Source organism: Phocoena phocoena, chromosome 12, assembly GCF_963924675.1.
Source record: "Phocoena phocoena chromosome 12, mPhoPho1.1, whole genome shotgun sequence".
Taxonomy (NCBI): Eukaryota; Metazoa; Chordata; class Mammalia; order Artiodactyla; family Phocoenidae; genus Phocoena; species Phocoena phocoena.
The window spans coordinates 55,869,398-55,891,314 of record NC_089230.1 but is presented as its reverse complement, the minus strand read 5'-3'; the positions used below and the strand labels follow the sequence as shown (position 1 = coordinate 55,891,314).

General features: G+C 33.6%; 1 protein-coding gene across 3 annotated transcripts in view; it reads left to right on the top strand.

Moving 5' to 3' along the window:
* Positions 1 to 9,294, top strand: part of GRIK2 (glutamate ionotropic receptor kainate type subunit 2) — a 625,962-nt gene extending 616,668 nt beyond the window's left edge. For 2 of the 3 annotated variants that reach the window (XM_065888798.1, XM_065888799.1), the window contains one exon: positions 6,292 to 6,411. In XM_065888798.1, the coding sequence (XP_065744870.1) occupies positions 6,292 to 6,411 (120 nt within the window). Of the gene's footprint in view, positions 1 to 6,291; positions 6,412 to 8,764 lie in introns of those variants that run through there. The other variant, XM_065888797.1, reaches the window with a different exon arrangement.
* The last annotated feature ends 12,623 nt before the right edge of the window (positions 9,295 to 21,917 follow it).

Here is a 21,917-nt window from a genome sequence, read left to right as displayed (position 1 = left end):
ACTCAATTTCGTTTCTTTTTATAGCTGAGTAGTATTCCACTGTATATATATGCCACATCTTCTTTATCCATTCATCTGTCAGTGGACACTTATATATGGAATCTAAAAAAAAAAAAAGGTTATGAAGAACCTAGGGGAAGGACAGAAATAAAGAACCAGACATAGAAAATGGACTTGAGGACACGGGGAGGGGGAAAGGTAAGCTGGGATGAAGTGAGAGAGTTGCATGGACTTATATACACTACCAAATGTAAAACAGATAGCTAGTGGGAAGCAGCCGCATAGCACAGGGAGATAAGCTCGGTGCCTTGTGACCACCTAGAGGGGTGGGACAGGGAGGGTGGGAGGGAGGGAAATGCAAGAGGGAAGAGATATGGGGATATATGTATATGTATAGCTGATTCACTTTGTTATAAAGCAGAAACTAACACACCATTGGAAAGCAACTATACTCCAATAAAGATGTTAAAAAAAAAAAAAAAACCTGCAAGACTAGAGATTCTGGGTGAAAGATTATTCTCAAGGAAAACACTTTTCAAAGCTGGCTGAATCTGTATTTCATGGAACCAGAAGAATGAAAAGAAGTTGTTCACAGATCCTTATGCAGAAATTGCTTCCAGAATTAGTTCTAACAGGAGTAATGCTTTGTAAAAGAAATCATTTATTGGATAAGATATAGGAATGCAAACATTGTCATAAATCATCAGTAAAGATTTTATTCCAATATTTACATTTTCCAAATAATGCCTATTTACAAACCACAGTATATTTGTGCTTTTCATATATGGGATTTTTATTTAATATATGAAATTTTAATTTAATGTATAGAATTTTAACTGCATTTAGCTGTTCAGAAGTTAAAGTTATGAGTACTTTTTTTTAAACATCTTTATTGGAGTATAATTGCCTTACAATGGTGTGCTAGCCTCTGCTCTACAGCAAAGTGAATCAGCCATACATACACATATGCTCCCACATCTCCTCCCTCCCGCGTCTGCCCCCCTCCCCCCTCCCCATCCCACCCCTCCAGGTGGTCACAAAGCACCGAGCTGATCTCCCTGTGCCACGCGGCTGCCTCCCACCAGCCATCCACTCTACGCTTGGTAGTGCATATATGTCCATGCCACTCTCTCACTCCGTCACAGCCCACCCCTCCCCCTCCCCATATCCCCTAGTCCATTCTCTAGTAGGTCTGTGTCTTTATTCCCGTCTTGCCCCTAGGTTCTTCATGACCTTTTCTTTTTTTCTTAGATTCCATATATATGTGTTAGCATACGCTATTTGTTTTTCTCTTTCTGACTTACTTCACTCTGTATGACAGACTCTAGGTCCAACCACCTCACTACAAATAACTCAATTTCATTTCTTTTTATGGCTGAGTAATATTCCATTGTATATATGTGCCACATCTTCTTTATCCATTCATCTGTTGATGGACACTTAGGTTGCTTCCATGTCCTGGCTATTGTAAATAGAGCTGCAATGAACATTTTGGTTCATGCTGAGTACATTTTTTTTTTTTTTTTGCTGTACACGGGCCTCTCACTGTCGTGGCCTCTCTCGTTGAGGAGCACAGGCTCCGGATGCGCAGGCTCAGTGGCCATGGCTCACGGGCCCAGTCGCTCCGCGGCATGTGGGATCTTCCCAGACCAGGGCACGAACCCGTGTCCCCTGCATCGGCAGGCGGACTCTCAACCACTGTGCCACCAGGGAAGCCCCTGAGTACATTTTTAATATAATAAAATTTAGCTATGAAGCATTCTGATATTTAGAAGTTAAAAGTTGCAAATAAACTTCGGACACATAGGGCATTTTGTATTGTTTTTATGTTACTGCCTTTCTCTGAGAGCAGAGTATCTCTCAATTTCCACTAATAACCTACATATGGACTAACTGGATGGGTCTTAAAAATGATTTTACGTATAAATATAAAATCATACTTCAAAATGAGATGCTAATCTTCATTTTACTCACTAAATAGTTGCAAGCAGTTGCAAATCAGCAAAAGGATTTTTAAGTCATTCATTTATAACTCATCCTCTTCTTATGCCCATAAATAATGTTTTAAAATAAGATTTTAGCTGATTTTCATAACTGGCTTTAGAATTTCTGAAGTGTAATATCTCATTTGAGTGTGAAGTTACTCTGAGAACTATGCAAAGATTATTATCCATATTGTGCCGATGAGGATAAGAATCTCAAGTGTCAGGTGTGTTTCCCAAGGTCAAAGATGCCTAGACTAACTATTTACACTATATCACACTACACAAAGCGGAGGTAGAATATTTAATTATTTTTCTTGACAGTTTTTCTCTCTGATGTTGTGTTGACAAAATGTGTGCAGCAGGAGTTTGAATTAGATAGACAGATTATGGGCTTTGATCATGAGCCCTGTATAGTCATTTCATTTTCCTGGACATTAAGCATGAGTTTTGAAATAAAAAAGACTTGGGATCATTCTTCAAGTATGTTCAGCCTTGGATAAAATTACTTAACTTTTTCTATAAATCTTTTAAAATAAATAAATGAATGGGTTACAAATACACCACAAATGAAAATGTTTTTGAAATTAATCTAGTTTATATACATAGTTTTTTGCATGTGTCTGGCATATAATAAGCAGCTGTTGTTATAATATAATTATCATTTTTATTTCTAAAGCTGTGATATTTTAACTGCTGTACCTTAAAGGAAAGAGAGCTCTCCTGGAATTAAGCATTAGTTATTTGGATGTTATATACTTGGTTGAAAAATTGTTATTATTATGACTGCTAGCAAGAATATGATGATTAACACTTCTTTTTCTTCAAATTGATTTCACAGCTGTATCAACTAAAGTGGTATTGAAGCTTGTCAGACCTTATATATTGATATTTCTGGCTCAAGTAGGGAAAGTGTGGAAATGTGTAATGACGCCCCATTTTTCTCCATCTCATTGTATTTGCAAAATGCACTATAATGATATTCAGTAACTGTTTCTGTAAGAGTTAAGGTTTCTGAGAATACTTTAATCTTTGGTTATGTTTATCATTGTAAAATAATCCAGGCTAAAGAGTAGGATGCTTTGTCATTTTATCTATTGAGAAAAAATAATTTAGCCCCATAATTTTTTTTCTGTCTGATTTAGTGTTCAAAAAATGACCATTTATTAAGAGGAGAGTCCAGGTAGAAGCCTCAGCTGAAATTCAAATCACTGTTAATGAGGCAGGCTAATATAATAACACACTTACAGAATGGAAGTCAAGAGAATAGTGTTCCTCTTTTAGCTCGGTTACCAGTTATATGCATACCCGTCTGACTGCACAGCTTATCTAAATAATATAATTTTTTTAAAAGAGAGCTGCTCTAAAACTGAATGTCAAGATCAAAGTTGCTATATAAATATATTTTTGACATGAGTGTCTTAACTAGTCATTTTTCATCTCTCATTGCTTCACTGTTACATTCATATAACCTTAGGTAAATTCATACTTCTGATGTATAGCATTAGCTATTTGATATTTTTAAAAGACTGCCAATTAAAGAGTACAAATCAAAAGGAATGGGCCATGTTAAATGACATTTATCTTCCTCATTCAATGCACCAACATTTATATAAAATATTGCATATTACATCAAGTATACTTTTTATTTCCTTTTAGTTATTATTTAGTTAATTTAATTATTATCTAATGTGGAATAATTTTCTGCAGGGATTAATTACAGTGACTGTTTGGACTTGTCTCTACTACATGTGATCTGGAATTCTTGGTCAAATGGCCTACAGCATCAGAAATTAATTAGAAAATGTCTGAGAATGAACGAGGTATCCGTAATCAGTTAAATAATTTAAATGACAAACAAAACGAAAGTTTGGTTGATATACGCTAGTACATATTAGGACATTGCACCACAAAATCTGTTAGAAGCAGCTTAAAGATGTTTTAATAGGGCTTCAAATAGAAACTGTATGCAAAAATGGTTGGAAATTATTCTGAATGAATATTGGAATATCATTTAGTTAATTTTATACCATCAAAGAATAGGACAGCAAGATGTATAAAACAGTTTCCTCCTTAAAAAATATATACTAAATAGAGACCTGATAGTAGCATGTAACATTTATGATTATTTCTCTTTCAGTTGATAAATGACTATATATTCAACATGAAAGTGATGAGCTTCAAAGTTAAAAAAATTAAACTGGTTATTTTTCATCAGTGGCTGTTTTTTAAAAAAAGACATTGCTAAATATAAAGGTTTTAACCTAAAAATGAAATTTAAATATAACAGTGTTCAATGTGGAGCATGTTTACAACTAGATTTCTAATATTAAAACAATTTATGTACTTCTCAAAGTGCTGTCACATCATGTTATCATATAAACATAGCTATAAATTAGAAAGTTAAGCTATTAAGAATAAATTATTCTATTACACCAAGAATGATATTCTTGAGAACATTTATCTGCAGACTATTTATGTGTTTTCTTATACTTAAAATTAAAAAAGAAAATAGCTTGTTTAAAAGGCAATGTATATATAGCCAAATTCATATTTTTAAGATTTCCAGACCTTCATTGTTTCAATTAGAGATGTGTAAATACAGGTTGCCTCATTAAATATAGTGAATTTTATAATGAGTTTAATAATTTAAATGCAATTATACATGCTAACAGCTCAAAGATTTAAATTTTCATTTTCAGGAATCTTCTATTTGGTTAGTGCCACCCTACCATCCAGACACTGTTTAGTAAACTTTTGAAACTTACTAAAAGAGGTTTTTAATAATGGTTAGTATCTTTGCACCTTTCTTTTTTCTTTTTGTAGTCTGTTATATTGTGCAGAAACATTTTTGTTGTTGTTTTCACCCTAAGAAACTTTATTTAATGACACAATTCGTGTGTTTCTATCTCTAATAAGTAATTTGAAAGGCATGGTAGTTTTCTTTCTCTCCCTCCCTCCCTTCCTTCCTTCCTCTCTCTCCCTCTCTCTCTTTTATTCTTTCTTCTTCCCCTTCTCCCTCCTCCTCATCTTCTTTCTTCTTCATTATAACCCAGGAAATTTCCTGTCAAGCGCATTTGGGTTTTTCAAAACCTTATTTCATAGTTCAGTAAAAAAGACATTTTAAAAATTCTGATCATGATATGAAGTAGGAAAGATAATTTGTCTCTATCAAATGACAACAAGTTAGAACTTTAAAAATCAGACAGTAATTTTTTGGCAACATACAACACAGGGAAACAACTATATTTCACAATCATCTCTACAGTTTCAACTTTAGATTCTTACATAGATCAAGATATGGAATTTACATTCTAAAGCTTTAAAAAGAGAAAAGAATATGTATTTGCCCTAATGCCACAAGTGAACTGTACTTTATGGTATCATTAATTTTTAAAATTTGTCATGTTGATTCCAAACTCTTGCTCAAATCTAAAGGTTTTCATAGTTTTGTGAAGGATTAGAAATATTATACAAGTGAGAAAAGAACCTATTGTCTTATGGTGACTTTATTAGAACCTAAGATAAAACTATTTTTTAGGTAAACTTACATTGATAGATCAAAAAAGAACTGGCAAAATTCAGCTTATTCAGAGAAAAAATTAACAAAAGTGATGAATGACATTATATAATCAAGGCTACTGATTGCTTAAAGGTTTCTTGATTAAAATTTTCACTTTCTAATGGCTTTGTAAAATAGAGAAAGCCTAAAATAGTAATGGTGGGGTTACATGTTTATAATTTTCATAGCTTCTAAATTTGTAAATATTATTTACTTAAGATAAGTTTAAATTATAAAAGATAAAAGTATTGTGATCTTTGGGGCAGGGATTTTACCTATGTTTTATGTTAATCAGCATTATAAAATTTACATTACATAAAATTGCTTAAAAGAGTTTAAATGTCTTTATTTGTAGTCTGAAGTTAAGTATAGGATACTAATACAGTTTACTTTTTAACTTACTGGAAATAAAATTGAGTCATTTCATAGCTGAATGGGTATGTATATTTATAAGATTTTTTTTTCTAAGAAAATCAGTTGTTTAGATCACTGTCTTACTATGGACAAAACAATATTTCTATTCTATCACTTTTTTAAATTAGTATAATCAAAATGTCTAAAAATTCAGCTTGCCAAAGACAGTGTTATAAATTATTTAACATTTAGAAAATTTATTTGTTTTAAATGAGGGCTTATTTCAAACAATTCAGCATTAGCCATGTCCTATAACATTTTAAAGTGTCGATGGCATCAAGTTCTGACCTTGTTACATTACCTAATCAATTCTTCTGTTAAATGTTTCAACAGAGAACCAAGACTAAGTTACCTCAAGACTATGTATTCCTCCCTCTTTTGGAGTCAGATTTTTCCATTTCTACAGTGTTGTCATCATCACCATCTTCATCATCATTATCATCATGTTCTTAATAAGTACATCTAATAGTAGGTATTAAGCAACAAGAAACACTGTGTCCCTATACTGGCTGTCAGGTGTCATATAGATCCTTTAATAGAAATAGAATTCATGGATTTCGGAACTGTATTATTTAACACATAATAAATAACGCATAGAAATCACTCCATAGTTAATGGGGAATTCGTGTGTAGCACATAATCATCTCCCATTACAAGTACTAATAAATTAATATTTTTACTAATTTAATGTTATTAAAGTTTTATCTGATTAATTAGGTCACTTGTACACAACGCATTTTACTAAGCTTCTGAAGAAAAACCTTTTTAAGCTTTTTTTAAGCAATTGAATTAGAAACGTTAAAAAATAATTAAAATGTTAGGGTCATGTATGGCTATTGTTAATTCAGTCAACATTTAAAGAACATGTGTGTACAAGTCAGTGCCATGAGCACTGAATCTCTGCTCTTTACAATTCAGTGAGAGGGATGCATACACCTAGAGGCCAGACAGAGAAACATGATAATGAATGAAAAATACTGAATTGAGTGAAAATAATGAGACTGATCAATTGGAAAGTGATTCCTGAATAAGTTAAAATTTGAGTCATGTCTGGAGGTAAGGGATAAAGCTGGATTGATGTGAAAGATGAAGGAACTCTGCTAGGTAACTGAGCACGGAGAAGCAAAGTAGAAAAAACCTGGAGGTCCAAAGAGAAGAGTGTGTGTAGAGAAAAAAGGAAAAGGTTGGGGGGAGAGATGAGGTAGAGCTGACTCAGAGAGGTCATGATAGAAAAAAGAGGAGAATTGGATTTCACCTGTTTCTTGGACAAACAAAATACTATTAATAACCGGGGTTTAAAACAGTAGATTATCTGATAATGGCGAGCTTTTTGAGAATGGCCTAGACATAGAGGTGGGAAGATCACTGAGGAAACTGTTCAGGAATCCATAAAAGAAAAATGAGAATATAGCCAGGAATGTACAAGAAGTTATTAGGGCAGTGTCAAAAATCACAAAATTTGGTATCAGAATATCTTGCTGGAGGTGTAGGTGTGAGCTGCAGAAAGTGACTTATCTTTTCTCTGAATCCATTTTCTCTGTTGTACAGATGCCCACCTTAATTCAGTATTAGTTTGTGTCACAGAGGTGATGTATACAAAGTATTTTTTTAAAATATAAGGCATGTATATGGTATTAAAAATTTTTATCCTGTATTATTTTGGAATTAGCCTGAGCTGATAAACAACAAAGAAGCAATACCAAAAGCAAAAAACTAAGTCTTCACATGTATATTTAATTAGGTTTATTTCATTATGTTTCCATATCACTTTTTGGAATTTTGTAAATTTTTCATACTTGTCCACATTTTTAGTTGTTGTCCACATTTTTAGTTCTTGCACAGAAAGAGCCTAAGTCTTAGACCATCTGAATGTCAACGACAATGTGAAACTGGTTCATGAATCTGATTTATATGTACCTAACACACGTATCTCAATTAGCTGGGGAGGGAGACTAACAAATTTTTGTTTCACGTTTTGACTCTGTAATAGGAATTTGAGGAGTGTGTAATAATGAGCCCCAGATATACAGAATTTCTGGCAAATCTATTGCCAATAAAACAGGAATTTAGAAAAAAATTACGTATAGGGTCATTTTTTTCTTCATGGAATAAATTATTTATCAGCTCTCAGTTATCAAGCTGATGGTGACAAAGAAGTTAATATGTGTGCATGGATTTTTAATGTGATACAATGTCATTTCATGATTAGCTCATACGTGTTTGTAATCATCATCGATAGTTTTACAGGCAGAATCACAAAATGATACAATGAATAGCAGAAATTATTTTCCATATTTTATGTCTAAATGTGTGAGTACTATTTTTGTTCTGTTATGAAATGCACGATGAAGAATCCATGTTTAAAGAAAATTTTCATATCTCATGTTGTGATCTAAAAACCAATTCATTCTTTTCTAATATTTTAAAATAGCAAAAATGGATTTCTGGTAACCAATTTGTGTATATGTGCTTATATTTAAATTTTAAGGTCGATTTATATCTTATAATGTTAATTTTATATCTGAAAATCTTATTCAACATATATGTAATGTATGCATTCCTAGTTGGCAGTTCACTTCACTATCAGGTGGAGATTTTCTTTAAACTTGCCCACTCTGATAAAATATTTTAATTATCATGATTTGTATGTTAAAATTGTAATAATTTGCTATAATTTTCATAATGGAGTTTTTCAAAACTTCAAATCTGCTATGTTGACAAGTCTTTGAGAATGATTTTAATATTGTTTCAGGACCGTTGCCATTGATCTGTTTTGTAATATTTTGTTTTCTGTGTTATTCTGTAGAGGTCCTTCTGTAGTGCCATGGTAGAGGAATTGAGGATGTCCCTGAAGTGCCAGCGTCGGTTAAAACACAAGCCACAGGCCCCAGTTATTGTGAAAACAGAAGAAGTTATCAACATGCACACATTTAACGACAGAAGGTTGCCAGGTAAAGAAACCATGGCATAAAGCTGGGAGGCCAAACACCCAAGCACAAACTGTCGTCTGTTTTTCCAAACAATTTAGCGAGAATGTTTCCTGTGGAAATATGCAACCTGTGCAAAATAAAATGAGTTACCTCATGCCGCTGTGTCTATGAACTAGAGACTCTGTGATCTAAGCAGTTGCAGTGATCAGACTTGAGTTACAGGCATCATGGAGAACCAAGTTACACGGGGTTAAACTGTTTATCATGGGTTCCTCCCTTCTTCTGAGTGAATGTTACATACGCATTTGTGGCTGGTTTCAAATGCAGTTCAGTAAGAAATTACAGGTTCCTTTTGAGGCCCAACTGTTGCCAGGAGATGGAGCATAATTGCCCCAAGGGTAACGAGGTAAAAAAATTATTAAGAATAAAAATACTTGGAATCAGCAAAAACTGTAGTATTGCAAGAAACAATACAGTCTTCTGAACATCCAGATAAGAGGGTAGTGATGTTACTAGCCCCCAACTACTCAGTATAATGATCATCTGAATTGACAATACGTGTTTATAAGATGTGATAAAAATGTAATGCAAAACAAATCTGACTTTCATGGCAAGTGGAATATGAAGCAGATCTTCATCAGTGTTTTTCTTTCTTTTTCTTTCTTTCTTTTTGTTTTTTCGACAGTCTGTGTCACTGATTGAGATAGAAATGTCAATTACCAAGGAAATAATGTTTTCTCTTATATTCACCATGGCAGGAGATTTAACATGTAACTCTATTAAATCCCTACCTATTCCCCAGACACCCTTTCCCCACTCCCGCACCGAGAAAAAAAACAACAGTTGGTTCAGAGATTCTGAATCAAAAAGGATGATGTTTTGCAATCTTTGTCTTAAGTTGTAAAAGAGGGCTGAGTGTTGATAGTTCTGTGGAAGACTGAAACTTTCATTCTAACATTCAGATATGTTAATCCAAACCCTCCTTCCTGCTATAAATGAACTTGATGGAGCCTGGGCAGATCTCAGTGAAAGGATAAAGGGGACTGGTCATCTAAAGAAAAGTACGTGTGGTGAACTTTGACGTGGACTGCATTTATCAATACAGTCACAATGTTAAATGAACAAAATTCTTGAGCAGTTTTTTTCAAAAAAATGTTCAGGTTTATTTGTGGAAATGCAAGATTTCTATGAAAATAGTTTTTGTATGGAAATTTTTGTAATACTTTTTATCAACAAAATAAGAACATGCGTTCCTGTCAGGGGTGTGATGTCAAGCATGTATGGTAGTGCGTGTGCACCACCAACGTTTGGTGAAAACTATTTTTATCAAGAAAAAAAGGAATCATAGAAGAGAAATATTTTCAAGTTAGATAATATAAAAGCTAGGTGCACTACCACCACTGCTTACCATGCCACACCCCTGGTTTCCACGAGGCTGATAACATACTGTAACGAACAATTGTGTGTAAAATGGTAAAAGACACAGAACTCTTGACAACATTGTGATAACAGTTGAGTGCACACAGTTTGCTGTTTGAATCCAATGCACAAAATTTAAAAAAATCATTAAAATTATGTCCATTTTACTTTCATCTTTGACTTTCATTTTTCTCTTGTATGGGTAAAGGAATACACAATATGCTCCTTGCATGAAGGGAAGTATACTTCCTGAATACTTCCAGGTCATCAAGGATGGCCACTTCCCAACTACCTGGAGAAAAGAAGAAAAAAGCTCAGGCCATGAGCTATTCAGATGTAAGAAAAGCTGGACTGGGATATAAAATGTAATCTTCAGGCTTAGTGCAGTTCAAATGAGAAAACTAGCAGTTCTAGAGGCTATAGTCATGATCTTACCTCTTCTGTGAGTGGATACTGACTATGTCAATAGGGTTGTGTAAGACTGTATAGTGATTGCTGATATTATATTTGAAGTTCAACTGATGTCCAATTTAAGAATTAATTGTGCATTGATAATATAATTCAATGAAGGGAGAGGAAAAGATAGGCTCAATATCAACAATAAGTTAAAAAAAAAAAACACAAAAAACTTCATTCTGTCCCAAAATTTAACTTTAGGGAGTTATATAAGTCACTATTACAAATCTGAGCATTGTTTTTTTTAGTGGTAAATAACCTCAAATAACATAGCTTATAAAAATGTTTAGATTTTGATCAATATTAAGCTTTTCCTCAATCAGATTCTAATCAGATTTTAAAGAAATTCTAAATTCAGTTCTTCATTATATTAAACAACCTTAATAATTGGCAGAAAATGACAACTTTAATTATTTTTAAATAGTCAGGAAATAACTATTTAGATCTTTGGTATGATTTGATAATTTTATTTAAGTATTAAGTTAACAAATTTCAAAAAGTATTAAAAAACTTGTTGTATTTTAACTCCAAAGGTAGTTTAGAACATATAAATGATGTATAATATTTAACTTTTATCCACTTCCTAAAAGGTTCCTGCATTATTGCCAAAACAGATACTGCCCTACTCATTGGGTGCTTATGTGTATATGAAGTACTATTCTTAATTTTAATAAAATCTTGATTACTTTCAAAATAATTTCAACCAGTAAAAGAATGTCTCCTCTCTCTGGAAAGGCAATATATTGGAGTAAGATTATTCTCCAGTATCTAACACTCAAATTATAAAAAGAAGAGGAAGAGAATGCCTATTCTAGTCGACAATGTAACCTGATGACTCCAGGTAATCAGTGGAGACACATATACCACAAATAAATAACTCTAGCCAGTATGGAACACCGAGGGGGTATATTTACACATGCCACAATTAAATAACCCTAACCAGATGAAAGTATCAAGGATTTATATTCATTGTATTTCACAGCTAAGTAACCCTAACAACTATGAGAATACCAAGGAGATATATCCACACATTTACAAGAATAACCCTAACCATTATGGGAGCAGCAAGGGGATAGATTCTATTTTACAAATATGTAAAATGGATAAGGATATTTTATTAATTAAAATCTTTCAAATATTTTGCAATTCAGTTACATATTTTTAAGAATAAGTTCCTTGTTATTACTGAATGAGTATATGTACTAAACACTAATGATTTTAAAGTATTTTAGCACAATGCTTTTTAATGTTTGTTTATTATGAAATTTGCATATAGCAAATCATATACAATGCACATGTACAAGAGAATCATGGCATCTGACTGTAGTGTGCACCAAGAATTGTTTGTCACTGGGAGTGGGCTATTCTATATATTCTGAAACTAAGCTTACTATCACTCACCTCCAACTCTGAGGTGTAAATTCAAGCAGAATACTTTAATAGAAGAGAGTGCCCAGCTGTTTCAGGAAACAGAGCAGGAAAAAAATAATATGGGTCAGGCTCACCTAGGAATTTTGTCCTCAGTTTAAAAGATGGTAAATGGCAGTGAGAATCTGGTCATGACCGTCCTGAGTGTATCTGCAATTTGAGTCCTATTGCTCAGTTTGAGTCCACGAGAGTGGCCCTTTGTGTCTGCAGCACAATCATTATTGTGAGATTCTTGCCATTTGAGGATCCCCTTAGTCTCTCTACCATGTAGGATCCCCTGTTGCCTTTAACAGATGTTCTCCCTTTTCTAGGTTTATTTCTAATTTTGGTGACTTCTAAAGAAGGATTACCCAAGAGGTCAACTTTTTGAGCTATTTCATGTGTAAAAATGCTTTTATTCTACTCTCATAAATAATTATTAGTTTTGCTGGATCTAGAATTCTAAATTGAAAATAATTTTCTTAGATAAATTTGAAAGCATTTTTTTCATTGTTTTCTTACTTCTAATTCACGCTGTACAAACGTGAAGCCATTCAGATCTCCAATTCTTGGTATGTGAATTTTTTTTTTTTAAATTCTCTCTTAGGTTTGTTTGATCTTCTGCTTGTCCCCAGCATCCTGAGATACTGGAGCTACCAAACTGCTGAGTCTACATTTATTACCTTTGCTTTCCTATTTCTCATTTCTGTCATCTTTATATTCCAAGTATTGTATTGAGTTTTTCATTTCTGCCAAATTATTTTAATTTCTATGAGTTCTTGTTTTATGAATGTAATAATTTCTCTTATATCTCTGAAGACATTAATAGTAATCTTAGGACATTTCTTTCTCCCTGAAAAGACCTCAGTTTTCTCCCCGTTGTATTTTCCTATGTGCTTGTTTGGATTTCTATCTTCCATATTAGAGGTTTTCTTCAGATACTTGTTAATTCTGAGCAACCTGTTAATGATTAAGAAAAGGGGACTAAAATCTGATTTGGAAGCTCTATGTGCACAGCACAGTAGGGGAGAATATTTGCCTAATTAGAGCTTTACCATAGATTAGTCTAGAGGGACTATTTGTTGATGAATCCTTCAAAATGTCCCTATCTTTGGATCTTTCCTTTGATTCCCCAGAAGAGTATCTTTTAATTTTCTGCCTGGAGATTAAGGCCCTGACTGCCAATGTTCTGCTAATCATAGGTTAAGAGCTCTTGAGATCTCTGCGTTCTGTATTCAGAATGACTAAGGTCACTTCATCACCCTGTTTTAAATTTAGCAGTCAGGCTTTCAACTGGACCTGGCATCTTCTAGTCTGGAGTCCTTCATTTTTTCTCTTTTGAGAATAATTCCTTATCACTTTGATGAGGGGTGAAGAACAGCCTCAGAGGGGTGAGAAGAGGGAGGAGAATACAGGGATCCACTGTTTTCAAACTACATTCAATAGGTCCTCCTTGTTGTATTCTTTCTCCTACACTATTAGTTATTAAGGCATATTGCACAGCTGGGTCTTGTGCCTTGGAAGATTCTGTGATATAATTTGATTGGTTCTCAACTTTTCACACCTCCTTGTTGTGTTCTTTCTCCTACACTATTGGTTATTAAGGCATATTGCACAGCTGGGTCCTGTGCCTTGGAGGATTCTGTGATATAATCTGATTGGTTCTCAGCTTTTCACACTGACCACTTGGAATTCTGTTTTTTCCAATCTGCTTGGTTAACTATCATTTGTTCATGTGCTTTCTCCTTCCAAAAATTTTGTTGACATTTTCACCTCTCTTGTTCTTATTCTTGGAGTTTTATACATTTAAAACAACAACAACAACAAACACCTCTCTACTATAATTTTTATGGTTGAGTAGGGAGCAAAATTTGATGCATGCATTCAATCCTTCACTCTTATCTGGAACAAGAACCCTGTCTCTAAAGAAAATATTATTCAGAAATCCAGCATAGGAGGCAAATAAAAACTAGAACTACTCTGGTTCTAATAGAGTAGAGACAGAACAGACCTTGCTTTTATAATTGTAAAGAATGTAATATTGTCAATGACTTCTTACCAAATATTTTTTCTAACTCGGTATGTAAAGGGGATACTTTCACAATAAAAAAGAATTTCACAAAATGGAGCCCAAGAATATTTTTGAAATAGGGAAGATTTCAGTGCCTGTCAAATAATGCTAAATTTGGAATCCAATGTAATTTATACCCTAAGGGCTTAGGTCTAATTCAAAACATTCCAACTTCATTTTGTAAAGCTCAAGACGTATGTGTTATAATGTAGATAAGGAACACTGTCTTAGTGAACCACGATGAACTGTAAGATTTTAAGAATCCTCTTTAATGTACTGCCTTACACTGTACCTTGCCTTCACATTTATTATGAGTGTAATTTTTTTAAAAAATTAAACAAGTATATCCCTGCCTCTTTACAAAGAAGAGTAGGTGTTTTCCTACATTTCAACTAGAGATTTCTATAATATTATACCATCAAAAATATAACACTCTCAATTACCAGCCCAGTTAAGCTTAAGGTCAATATGTAGAGTTTAATATCTAATCCAATATCATTGGATTTGATATATACACTGAAAAATCTAAAATCATAAATCCCCCTCACCTTGGACAAAATTCATGTTAAAAGGGGAAATAAAAGACACACTGCACACATGCTCCTTCTATAATATTTTAAGTTATTTTTTAACATGTATCTTGTATCTCAGCTCCTAATCTAAGGTTTTCATATAGTTTAGGATAAATGCCATAGCTCCAGCCACTATAATCACATTTCCACCAGGAGGAAGAACAAAAAGAAATTAAAAGGGTCTTGCTCCTTCCTTGTAAGGACACATACCACAAGTTGCACATTATGTTGGTCAGAAATAATGATATGGCTACATTTAGCTCTAAGGTAGAACAGGAAATGTAGACTTTAATTTGGGCAGCCATATGCCCCCTAAAAATCAGGTGCTCTATTACTAAAAAATGTATGAAAAATTGGGGAGAACAAATTGCAATCTCTGCCCTCCCGGTATTTCTGGTCTCTCACCCCAACCCACTAAACCCTACCTTGTTCTATTCACTCCCTATTTTGTTCATTTACCACCTGTTTGCCATCTACCACTACCGTTTTCTTTTTATCAGATTCTCCCATATCTTACTGTTTTTCTTTACATTTCTTATATTTTTCCCTAATGGAAACCTGGATTTTCCCTTATGACAATATTTGTCTTGAAATTCAACAAAAGAGGAAGCAGCTGGCAATTTCTTTTCAGAATACCTTTCATTTAGTTATAGACAAAGACCTGTCTTATATAACCATTCCTTTGATTCCCAAAATATTCTTCCTCATTCTTTAAAAACCCAGACACCTTGATTAGAATTGGCCTGTTACTCTGTGCCCCGCCATCAAGAATAAGCATGCACCCATTTGTCTATATTTAAAAATCAGTGAACCTACATTATAAACTAAGTTTTGTGTTAGATCCTGGGTGTGCAATATGATCAAAAAGAGACATGGTGCTCGTTGTGATAATTTAAAGTCTAGAAGAGGAGGCTGAATTTAATTAAATGTGCTAAATGCATAAATACAAACTGAAAAGGGCTGTCACCAAGAAGTGCTCCTTTCTTTCAGATTCAGATGAATGATGAGACTTCACCCACTTAATCTCAAGTAGTACAGTTTTAGTTGAAAATGTGAAAAATTGGATTATATTTATAAAGGATGCACAGAGAAGCACTTACTGGTGTAATGAAACATATTATTGGTTTGTGTGTTCCTCCCAGGACTACGTAATGTCTATTACTTCAAACCGTGGCACAGGGTAGGATTCTTCCAGGTGTGGAGAACATAAACTGAGATGTCAACTCTGCTGTTAGAGCATTACTGCCATCCTGTTACTCAGGGTGGCGATTTCCCATTATATGCAAAATATGATACCATAACTTTACCTAAGTTTTTCTCTGACCTAAACTATTGCCATTTGTGTTGATTCTTTTTTCCTTTGTCCTCACCTAGGTACAAGAAAATATTCTATCAGTGCTCCTTTTTTTTTCTTTTTGTTTCAAAGTTTCTTGCTTTCCTTTCATGGTAGAAGTGAACAGGTACCTCACAATTGACTTTGGAACACTGAGAACATTCTTGTTGAAATGGGGTGAAATAGACAAATCTCAAATATTTAGCTCTTGTCCAAAAGTTTACCAAAAAATGCACTTGACTCTCTTTCACACAGGTGATGGGAAGGAAAGGTATGGTGTTTTATGAGAGCCTATAATAAAAGAACCTTACTTAGACTAGAAAATTGGGGTAGACTTACCAGAGGAAGTGATGATTGCACTGAGATATAAAGGATGCGAAGCAGATACTCAGTAAAAAGTTTCACAAGCCTGTGACAAAGTACCTGTAAGAGTCGTGTGATAAGAGGGAGTATGGCATGTTCTTGAGGAACTGATAGGCAGCCAGTGTTGATGGAGCACAAAGAAGGCATGGGGATATGTAATGGAGATACATTTAAAATATAGCTCAGAGCCGGACTTTGGCAAGGTAATACAAGTGACCTCAATGATTTGATCTTTATCCAAAGAGCAATGTAAACCATTTAAATCTCTTAAGCAGAAGCAAGATTGTTGGATAAGATCTGCATTTTGTAAAGAACACTCAGACTTCAATTTGGAGCACGGTTTAAATAGGTAACAGAGCGGTTATAGGAGATTAGTGAAGAGGTCATATCAGTAAGTAGTCTGGGTAAGATACTATGTTAGTTTAGATTAAACCCAATTGGTAGCAGTGAAGATCAACAGAGACAGGTTCAAAATATTTAGTAGGCAGAAATTCACATAGTTTCATGAGGAATTCAATAATCAGTATAAAGATTGCTAACAATTTTTGTGCCATAATGTATAATGAGTACTTTATATGAATTACCTCCTCCGATTCTCTGAGTAACCCTATGGGCTAGGGCTGATATTATTATCATTTTACAGACAAGGAAACCACTGACAGGAGAACTGAAATCAATTTTTTTAAAGTACTGCAGTCGTCAAACTCAGGCAGAATGACTCCAATGTTCTTAGGCACTATTCAGTCAATACAGAGTGGAAGTGTAAATTTCCTGGGGGACAGATGGATAGAAAGAGAGAGAACAAATGTAACAATCCAGAATGTCTTCTGAAACTTCCTTTTTAAACTGAAATTTATACTACTAAGATTTGTTTTTCTCCTGAGCACTCTTGTTCATCATTTTTAACTGTATAATATTTATTGACTGCACCTACTATAATTTATTTATTTGTTGTCCAGATAGTGGGTATTAGAATTTTTTTTTTCTTTTTTAAGCTGTACATCGTGCTAGTATGTATATTTTTGTATATGTCTCCTGGCACTAATGTGTTAAAATTCTTCTTGGTTATATATACTCTGAGCCTCAGGGTATGTCAATGTTCTGCTCTACAACACTGCCAAAGCCACTGTACCAATCAGCATATTAATACGTAAGAGAAACTGATAATCCATTCCCTCTCAAACTCTTGGCTTTTGTCAGATTTTTAAAAAAAAATTTTGCTTATCAAACGTGTCAAATGTCATTGTGGTCTTGATTTGCATTTCCCTCTTGACTAGTACAATTTTTATCTTCCCTTATGTGTATTAGCTACATGTGTTTCACATTCCTTGAAATGTCTACTCAGGTCTTTTACTAAGGTTTCGATTGAATTATTTTTCTTAATGATTTCTAGAAGCCTATATACTAGTGATATTATCTAATCTGTTGCTTGATATTATTTTCTGCAAACGGCTCTTCCCCGTGTGTTACTTATGTATTTTTCACTTCCCTTAAAGGCTGTTTGATAAACAGAGGTTGCTAATCTTAATGTTGCCCAAGTTATCATTGTGTTACTTTTTTGTTAGCACTTTTGGAACCCTGTATAAGAAACGTTTTCTTTAGTGATAACAGTGGTATTCATCTATGTGTTTTTCTAAAAATATCAAAGTTTTACTTTATAATTTTAGTTAAATTCAAATGTGTACATTATTTCCCCCCCATCTGTATAACTATTTCCCCCCTCAATTTGTTAAATGGTATCTTCTCTCAGTGGTGTCCTATGCCACAAGTGGAACATATTAAGTTTTCCTATATGCATGGGTCTGTTTCTGGGTTTTATATTTAATAATTTCTTATTCTTTGTCTTGAGAAGTATCTTGTTATATCACCTAAATTTCAAAATCAACCATTCAGGTCACACACACACACACACACACACACACACACACACACAAACTGTTGGAATTTTAATCATAATGAGTCAAATCTTTGTATCCATTTGGAAAGAATTTATTTCTTACTCATAGACACTTATTTGTCTTCTTTAATGTCCTTTACTATTCTTTGCTTATAGTTCTCACATATATATTTTATTTATTCCTAGGTAATTTATAGTTTTTGTAGCTATTGTAAATGTTGTCTATTTAAAAATGCTGTTTTTATACTGTATGTTACTTGTACATAGAAATGCATATATATGTATACATGTATACATATATATATCTTATATTCAGTATATCTTATATTCAATCACCTTGCTAAATTCTCCTTTTATTTCTATATATTTGAGTCTAGGTTGTTTTGGATTTTCTATGTAAACAGCCACGGTATGCAAATAATGAATGTCTTCCTCTTTTGTTTTTAAGTTTTTTCTTGTCTTATGGAGCTATGACCTCTAATACAATGTTGAATATAATAGGTAGCAGTAGACATCTTTGTTTATTCCTGACTTTAAAGGAAATGTTTCCAACCTATTTGGCATTACTCATTTTGCCTCAGTCTTTCCAAATTGCTGCTTAAATAATCTCCACCTAAAAATCTCCCTTTCCCCTCAGCACTTGTCTAGATCTCCACTTACATTTCAAAGACTGTTGATCTTCAAGTTACAAAGATATAGTATACGAACTATAGCCTGTCCCTGGGACAGACTTTGTGGAGGGGGTACAAAAGTAAACAAGTAAATGCCCTCAGATATTTTGGATTCTTTATACATGGCACACAGAGGCCGGATCCTTATTACATTTTGCTATTCCAGTGCAAGTACTTTCTACCTAGTTTTTTTGTTGCCAGTATTTTTCCACTCCTCACACCCCCAACAGAGTTTTTTTGTTGTGTTATATTTTTTTTACAAAATAGACCTAATAAATCATTTGTTTGCTGAAATGAGCAAAATAGTCTTTGTTTTCTCTGTTACCTACAATATAAATAGTAGCTTTTTGATATGACATTTTGAACTCATATAAACTGATTCTAAACTGTCTTTTACCTTCATTTTCTTTGGTGCACCCCAAAATTCTATATTCCAAACATACCCAATAACTGATTAATAATTTTTCCGAAAATTTTCTCATTTTCTACACTTGCTGTACCTGAAAGTTTATCTCATTCTCTCCCTACAAAAGTTTCTACTTATTTTTCATGGTCTAACTTACGAGTAGAAATGTATCTAAGATCTCTTTTTGAAGTCTTCTAGGACTTAGCATAGTGTCTTTCACATAGTAGGTGTTCAATTATTTGTGATATATAAAATTTTCTTTCAGAAACAATTTTAATTTATATTTTATAGCCTGAAAAAATTTAAGCAAATTAGTTTTAAGGTTAGCTAAATTTCAGTAAAAGAAGTCTAAAAATAGAATTAAAGAAATTCTTGTGATCATAGTGGCAACAGACACAGAACTGATATACATAATTCATTTATAATAGTTTCAAGTGCATAATGATATGTTTTAGGGATTAGCTTCTACATTGCCATGCTTGTGGTGTTGTTAATTAATTATTCAGTCCTTTCTGAAGTAAATCCTATTTGTCACATGTGTCAGTAATATTTCTGTTAAGGCTAGTTGAGAGTCTGTAGATCATGATTTATGATTAAATTCCTTCTAAAGAAAATAACTTGAAGCATGTTAATTCCACAAAGTTTCCTCAAAAACTCTTGTAAGACAGATATTATACCATTAACTAAAGATTCAGCAGTTAACAAGGAGACTGGATTTTTCTGAAAGAGCTTATGGTATAATGGGTAGGCAAACATTGCACAAATAATTACACAGATCAATACACTGTTACACATTAAACCAATTACCCCGTATAGTGAGTACAGAACATAAAGATTGTCTCTGAGTAAATTAAATTTTAGGTTAAACTGTGAAAATTGGGATTGAATAAGGAAAGAGAGAGAAGCTGAAAGTTCTAGGGAAGGATCACTCAAGAAAGAGCATGTGTCACAACACTGTAAATCAACTACAGTATAAAATAAAAAAATTTTAAATAAATCAATTAAAAAACAAAAAAATAAAATTAATTCGTTTAAAAAAAAGGAATAGCATGTGCGAAAACACTGAGGCAGGGAAAATAAAAGACTAGTGTAACCAAAGCACGGTGAGCAAGGAAAAGAATGACATGAGAGTAAGACTGGCATTTAACCATAGACTGCCTTATTAGAGGCTTTGATGCTCATATAAAGAATTCTATATGTTTAGTACAGTCAGAAATACTAAAAGGGTTTGACTAGAGAAGTTATGTGTGCAAATTTGAGTTTTTCAAAGACAATTTTGACAGTTGTGTTTCCAGGAAGAGCACCCAAATAACACTTAGGGGTGTGCATGAGCCTGTCACCTTAAAACAAAATGTTGAAAATGCATGGATCCACATACACAAAGACTTACTTTGCTGATTTTCCCAGTAAGAAAGGAAGGAAAAAAATCTTATGCCTATTAGTAGAACAAACCCTTCTTGATTATTCAATAGGCAGCTGGGAGGCAATGTCCTGTTCTCTTTCACATAATTTGTTTTTGTGTCTGTGGAAAAATTTCAAGGCTTAGATTTCCAATAAATATTTGTTGAAAAAAAAGTGAACAGTGCATCTCAAGAAAATAACAAGGCACTAATAAATAGTCAAAAATCTATTGGCAAAGAATGGAGGGTGGCAGAGAAGACTGTTCTGGTGATCTGATTATACTGAAATGTTAGGAGAGTCAAGTTGAAAATTAAATAATAATTAATAGTATCAAGAAAATATAATATGAAAATGTCATTAATATTCTAAGCTAGTAACAGAATCAGACAGAAAGATGGGAGAAGGCATGGGTTACCAGTGAGTCTTTCATTTAGCTTTTAATATTGAACTATGGACTGAAAGGGAAACCAAGAAATCATCTAGAGACTCTGCCTTTCTTCTTGTCTTTCTCAACGTATTCTTCATGGATATTTACTACAACCCCATTGCTTATATTGCTAACTAGATTTCAGTGACTCTCACATTTATATCAAGCCTAGAATAATTCTCTGATTCCCAGACACCTCTGTGTAACCAACTGGGCATCTATAGATTTTCCCCAAACTCCTCTCTCTGTATTTCACATCCTGATTGGAGTCACTGCTAAGCATTCTACAAGATGCAGAAAAACCTAAATCAAATATATTACAATAAACAGGTCGAAATCCTTTGTGAAAAGTGCTCTTTCACAGGATAGTGTGACCTTGTGGAGAATGCACCTAATCCAGATGGAAGACCGGGAAAGATGGACGGGGAAAGCCTCCTCAGGAGTTTGTGCGTAAGCTGCCTGTTGGAACCTATGTGGCAAAGTATGTGGTGTGGTGTGCGGAGCATTGCCAGTAGAGGGATAAGTTTAAAGATGGAAAAGAGGAACAAGAGTACACCTCATTCAGAAAACTGTGAAAGCTTAACTAGGGTCCAAAGGTTACCTTTC